Raw genomic sequence first — 6,693 nt, forward strand, 5'->3', positions numbered from 1 at the left:
AGGGAGGCTCAGAGCCTGGGACAAGGGGAAGGGAGGCTCAGAGCCTGAGACTGGGTGAGGCAAAGCTCAGAGAGGGAAATTCAAAGCCTGGGGACAGAGAAGGGGAGGCTCAGAACCTTAGATAGGGAGAGGATGGCTCAGGCCCCAGGGACAGGAAGTCTGGAAGTCATGGGAAAGGGAAGTAAGTCTCAAAACCTAAGACAGGGAGAGAATGCTCAGGGTTTGGAATAGAAGGAAGAAACTTAGGGGCAGTGGGTAGATGACTGAGAAATGGTGGGTCAGGGGAAGAGGCAGGTGACCAAAGGCAGGGGACAAAAGAGGGACTCACCATGGTTGTGAGGATGTATTTATAAAATGCTGAAGTCATCCCCAACTCTGAGGCCTGGAGGCAAAAAAGACAGTGGGGATGGGGAAGCAAAGACACAGAGACATACAGATGGAGACACCAAAAGAGATGGAGATATAAAGACAGTAACAGAAAAGAGATACAGACAGAAAGAAAGATAGACATTGACAAAGAGATGCGGTGGCAGAGATATAAAGGCAGAGACAGAGACAAAAGCAGAGAGAATTAAAACCAAAGACCAAAATCAGAAAAACCACCAAATTAGAAATACCCAGACAGCAATATAGGCACAGCTTTAGAGGCTAAGACAAAAAGATGGGCAGAATTGTCAGGGGATGCCAGAGAGATGCAAAGGGGCACAGGTGGACTCACAAAAACCTTTCTTGTATGCCATCCCAGAAAGCCAAGATCAACACTGACATTTGTATCTGTTTCCATTTTCCCACATGTTCTAGTTTGAGAAGCAGTCCAGCTCTCCCTCTCACTGTCCATGTCTCCCCACCCTCTCCTTCAGCTAGCCTTCTCTATCCCTCAATATCTTTCTCCTTGTGCTCCTGTCATCCCTTCTCTATTTCAACATCTCTGTCTTCTGCTCTATCCCTCAGTCTTCTCCTTTATGTCTTCCTTCATCCTTTCTTCCTCTTCGTTTCATTCTGTATGTACCTTAGCTCCTTCCCTTAGTGCCCTCAGTCTGTTCCCCTTTGTGCTATTCTAGTCTTCTCTTTCCACCTCCCCCTTTCCTATCTCTTAAGTCTTCCTCTCTTTGTCTCTTGTCCTCCTCTTTGTCATTCAATCTCAGCTTCTCCTCCTCAGCCTTTGTCTTTACTTCTGTCTCCCTTTTAACCCTCAGTTAGAGTAAACTCTCTGTCTCATTCTCACTGTCCCCCACCCTCCCATTCTCTTTCTCTGTCTCCCATCGTCCTCAGCATTCCCTCCTTCGTCTCCATCAGTCTTTCCCTCTTGGTCCCTCAGTGTCCTTCTCCACAGAACCACAGTATCTCAGAATCAGAAGGGATCTCTAAGGCTGTCCAGTCTAACCCATTCCTGACCAAGAATTCTCTCAGTTCCCATTAAGTGACCATTCAGTTTCTGTTGGCAGACCTCCAGTGACAGGGAATCCACCACCTCCAGGGGCAGCCAATTCCATTTTAGAATGGTTCTTATTGTTAGGAAGGTTTTCCTCCCACCTAGCCCAAATCAATCTCAACCATCTCCACCCACTACTTCTGGCTCTCCCCTCTGGGGCCAAAGAGAGGAAGCCTATACTTTGTCTTCTACAGGACGAATCCTTCCAGGCAGTGAAGGTGGTGACCCCCACCTTCACCCCAGCTTTCACTTCTCTGCTGGTCAGAAGGTATAGTGTCAAATTCAAATAGAAATGGCTGCTTATTGACTTAGAAGACCATGTATTAACATTTCTTTGTTCTATTGTATTTTTTTTTGTTAAATATTTTCCAATTGCATTTTAATCTGCTCCAGGCTGACCTCAGGGGGGTCCGAGGCTGCCACACTGCTGCTGGAAGTGTGTTTGGCACCTCTGGTCTGTAGGACTTTTACTATCCCAACCATTTCTTAGATGGCTGTTTGTTAATGTCTTTCCTAGAAAGTGGTACTCAGAACTGAGCACTTGTGACTTTCATTTGCTTTGTCAGATGCTGAAACACCTTAGTCACAAAGACTATAATTTAGCTACAGTTTGAACCTAGAATTTAAAGAACCAAGTTTGAATCCAGCCTCAAACACTTTGTAGATAGTGAACCCGAACCAATCACTTAATCTCTATCTACCTCTGCTTTTTCATCTACCTTCCCAGGCTGCTTGTGAGAATCAAATGAGATATTATCTGCAAAGTACTTTGCAAACCATGAAGTGTTATATGAATATTAGTTAATGCTCTTATTATATTGATCAAATTAAATTTGATTAAATTTAGCCCATTATTCTAATCTGCCCAAATCTTCCTGGATCTCATTCATTTAGCTATCCCTCCTGACTTGGCATCTTCTGCAGATTGGATGAGGATACCAGCTGTGAGTTCAAAACATTAACAGATGAAAAAAATGCTAAACAGCCCAGTGTCAAGCACAGAGCCCTGGATGCCTTCATTAGAGACCTCCCTCCAAGCTGACACTGAGTTCTCAATAGCTTTTGGGGGGGGAGCGAGGAAAGTCTTTCAGCAAGTTCTAAATCCCATACTCTCTATCTCTCTCTGTTTTTCTGTTGTCTTCAGTCTTGTTTCTCTGTGCCTTATTTTTCTTAAATAGATTGTCATAAGAATAGCTAGCTACCTTTTATATTGAGCTTTAGGGTTTGCAAAGCCCTTTCTTTACATACATAATTTCACTTGATCCACTAGACAACCCTGTGCTACTATTATCCCCATTTTACAGATGAGAAAACTGAGGCTAAAAAGAGTGACTTACCCATTGTCATACAGCTATAGGTGTCTGAGGCAGGATTTGAACTCAGGTCTTCCTGATTCTTTATCCCCCACAATAGCACCACCTAGCTTCCTCTACTGTCATCTAGCTCATATATCTCTTCAACCTGTCCTCAAAAATATCATGACTTCGTCAAATTTTTTGCTATAATCAAAGTAAATTATTCAGCATTCCCCTATCAGTCTAGCGAACCAGTAAAAAAAAAAACCAATGAGTTTCCTGTGGCGTGACCAGTTCATCATGAAACCAGAACTGATCACTGCTTCCTTCTCTGGGTGTGCACTAACCATCCCTTTTACAAAACATCCTGGGATATGACCAGAAACTGAGCTCAAAAGTACTAGTCAATAACGTACTGACTTTACTCTTCCATTTCTCGCAAGCATGGACATTGGCCCTCTTCCATCTTTGTGGGACCTCTCCTGTTCCTCACAATCCTCCAGAGGCCATGGGTCATGCATGATCTCCCTATTTCTCTCTCTATCTCTCCCTCCATCCTTCAGCCTCCTTTCTTTCTGTTCCTCAGTCTTCCCCCTTTTTCTGCCCCCCAGTCACCATTCTCAGTCACCATTCCTCAGTCTGTTCCCCACCTCAACTCATCTCCATCATTTTTCTACCATGTCTTTCATGCCAGTGATTTCATGTTCACATCATCCCTGGGCATCAGTAGGCATCATTTTTCCTATACTATGGGTGAGGGAAATGAGACCCAGAAAAGGAGAGGGACAAGCCAGAAGCACAACCAAGGTCTTCTGACCTCTCAGTCGGAGCCTTTAAAAAAAGTTTTAGGGAAGTGGGTCATGGCTCTGAGGCCAGAAGACTGGGTTCAAAAGATTGGAGCAGGGGGGAGAAAGCTGGAAGTTAGGAGGAGAATGACACAGACCTTCTTGAGGATGAGATGAGAGATGGAAGCATTGGCATCGATGATGATGGTGGAGACCTTGTCGTCCCGAATTTCTTTGAGCAGAGGCGTGGGGTCCCGGCTTTCATCAAGCATCCGAACTGACAAAGTCTCCTTGGAGATCAGGAAGCCTCGAACCAGCTCCTCCAATCTCAGCAGACCTGGGTGGGGGGAAAGGGAGCAGGTTTGGGTTTAGGACTCCTGGAGCCTGACAGAGGCACTGAGGAGGCGAGAGTGTCAGGAGGTCAGGGGGCAGATGATAGACTGAGAACCTGGACACCTGAGTAGCCAGGGGGATGGGGGCTAGAGTTCCCACTGAGGAAAGAAAAGTAGGGGTGCCCAGAGAGGGGCTGGGAGTGGAAATCATGCTTGAGTTCCCCATGGCAGTGTCCCCTCCCTCACACTCTGCCTTGGCACAGATGAGGCTGGCTGAGGGATAGTTGAAGGATTTGAGGATTCTGGAGACAGCCAGACTGACATCCTCATTGCTGGGATAGAGACTGACGGAAGCAAACCGAAGGTACTGGAGTCGGGGGGTCTCCTCTGGGCCCACCTTAATGTGGGGGATCTGGAGAAGGGAACAGAAAAAGGTCTGTATCCCTCCCTACTCAGCCCTGTCCCCTTGGCCCCCAGCTGCCCCACTGGCCCTTACCTCCTTCTCCCCACAGATGTGGCTGACGATGGAGGCTGATGCTGGGCTGGAGGAGGGTCCTAGGACAGACACGACCCCCTTAGGCAGAATCTGGCACACTTCAGAGGGTAAAAGGAGAATCTCCCATTAGGTAAAGGCCCCAAACCCTGCCCCCTCCCCACTTCAAGTGGAGCCTTGCCCCTCCCTTAGCCTTCTTTGTCCTGAGATTCCTGGGTCAATGACAAAGAAACTGTCAAGTCTTGGTACCCAGGTGAAGTGTTGACTATCAAGTTCTGACTGTTGTTGGGGGTCATTCAGACCCACTGGATTGTCCCCTCTGAGACCCAAGGATGGTTCCTTGGGGTGTTCCTTCAACCCAGAGACTGAGGAGTCACCTCCCCCCAATTGATCTTTCAATGGATAACTGACCAAAAGGGGACCCAATGGTAAGAGCTAAGGGAGAGAGAGAGAGAGACTGGGGGAGGAGGCAAAGAGAAGAAGGAAATGAGAGAAGTGAGGAAGCCTAAGGGAAAGCAAGGGGAGAGCCTGAGGGACAGAGAAAGCAGGCCTGGGGCTCTGCCTTGTCTCTCTCTGGAGGTTAAGGGAAACCCCTGCCCCTGCCCCAGGCCCAGGCCCTGGCCCCGCTCACTGGTGTCCGTAGTCTCGTACTGGCTGTCTCTCTGGAGCTCAAAGATGTCCACCTCTACTCGGGCCTTGGCTGGGACTTCGATGATCCCATTGATTTGTTCCCGGGCAAGGGCCAGGGCCAGGCGTTCTCCCCGGCCACACACAGTCTGATCATCCAGGATAGCGGCTGTGGGGACAAGAGGCTGGGAGACCAGAGGCCCCTGAGGGAAGCAGCCCTCAGGGATCAGGATGCCTAAGTCCCTGTAGAGGCAGGGAATGGGGGATGAGGACTCCTGGATCCCTTAGGACCAAGAACTGGTAGATTAAGGCTTCTGAGTCTCAGAGGGGCAGGGACTGAAAGACCTATACACCTGGGTCTCTGATGGTCAGGGCTGGGGGTATCAGAGATTGTGAGTCCCTCAGGGTAAGACCTGCATGCTTGTCAGAGGTCAGGATCCTTGGGTACCTGAGGGAGTAGGAACTTGTTGATAAGGGTACCTGGTCACTTAAGGGCAAGGGATCAGGCCACCTGAGGCCAAGAGGATCAGAATGCTTGGGTCTGTGAGAGGGCAGGACAGGGATCGAGGATGAACAGGGTCCTTGTGGGGCAGAAACTGAGATATGAAGACTCTGGGGTCTCTACAAGGCTGGAGTCTCTGTGGGGGAGACCTCACCCATGCGCAGGGAGGACAACACCTGACCGCTGGGGTGGGCAAAGGCAACAATCAGCAGTAGCAGCAGCTCCGCCGGCATCTTCCTTCCCTCCTCATGGAGAAGCTGCTGCCCGAGGCCCCCACACACCACCTGCAAGGGAAACCCATTCCCAGGCCTACTGAGCCAAGCTAACAGCCTGAGGGCACTGCAGAAGGACCCTCCCAGACAGAACCTTCAGAGAGGAAAAGTCCTTAGCTTTGTGCTACTATAGAGGGAGGAGATGATAGCCTGGAAGTACATTTGGGGGCAGGGAGTTCATGGACCCAGGGGAACTACTCCAGGGGAACTCTACCCCAGAGTGGTGCTGGCGGACAGTTCCCAACCCTGGGACTCTGTTGGGAGGAGGAAGGGGACAGGACTCAGAGCCCCATTGCTAGAAGGAAGCTTACAGTTGGAAAGGACTGGGGCACTGCTGAAAGGGGGAGCTTGTAGCCCCTGGGGCCCTGCCAAAGAAGGAGTCCTGAGGAGGTTTGGGGAGGGGTGGAATGTTGGAGTGGAGCTCACCTCCTAAGAGCATTGCTAGATTGGAGGCGGGGAAAGCTTTCAGCCCAGGGTCAGTTTTGGGGAGGACTCACAACCCAGAGAAACAAGTACAGAGGAATTGGGGTGGGGGAGGAGCTGGAGAGGGGTCCAGAAGCTCCCAGTCCTCACAGCACCACTGGAGGGGGAAGCTCACAGCCCAGGAAAACTCCCTCAAGTTTGGGGGAGCTCAGAGTTCCAGAAGAAGAGGTCATTGGGGGAGTAGGGTCACAGAGAGGCTATCCCCACCCCGGAATCAGAATCAGGGCCAGGAAGCAGCCCCCGCCCCTATCTCTGGGCAGGCGCCTGTCACTAGGCAACAGGAGGCAGCTAGAGAGGATGCAGCGGTCACCAAGCAACTACATCCCAGCCCAGATCCCTGCCACTTCCCCTCCCCTGACGTCCAGCTTTCCCACAATCCCAGGGGACTGGGGCCTGATGACTGGGATTGGGGGGGGGGGGAGTGGGAGAGAGAGAGAGAGAGAGAGAGAGAGAGAGAGAGAGAGAGAGAGAG

The 6,693-nt window shown here is 50.1% G+C and overlaps 1 protein-coding gene across 1 annotated transcript in view; it reads right to left on the reverse strand.

Moving 5' to 3' along the window:
- The window catches only part of GRIK5 (glutamate ionotropic receptor kainate type subunit 5), a 32,715-nt gene that overhangs the window by 18,829 nt on the left and 7,193 nt on the right, over positions 1-6,693 (reverse strand). The window contains exons 2-7 of the mRNA XM_069088935.1: positions 5,621-5,750; positions 4,969-5,133; positions 4,341-4,438; positions 4,091-4,256; positions 3,671-3,849; positions 329-382 (exon numbers count right to left, since the gene is read on the reverse strand). Of these exons, the coding sequence (XP_068945036.1) occupies positions 329-382; positions 3,671-3,849; positions 4,091-4,256; positions 4,341-4,438; positions 4,969-5,133; positions 5,621-5,699 (741 nt within the window). The 5' untranslated portion in view covers positions 5,700-5,750. The remainder of the gene's footprint in view (positions 1-328; positions 383-3,670; positions 3,850-4,090; positions 4,257-4,340; positions 4,439-4,968; positions 5,134-5,620; positions 5,751-6,693) is intronic.

This window comes from Petaurus breviceps, unplaced genomic scaffold (genome assembly GCF_028583685.1).
Source record: "Petaurus breviceps papuanus isolate PSGF00001 unplaced genomic scaffold, PetGlider_PUasm1.0 185, whole genome shotgun sequence".
Classification (NCBI taxonomy): Eukaryota; Metazoa; Chordata; class Mammalia; order Diprotodontia; family Petauridae; genus Petaurus; species Petaurus breviceps.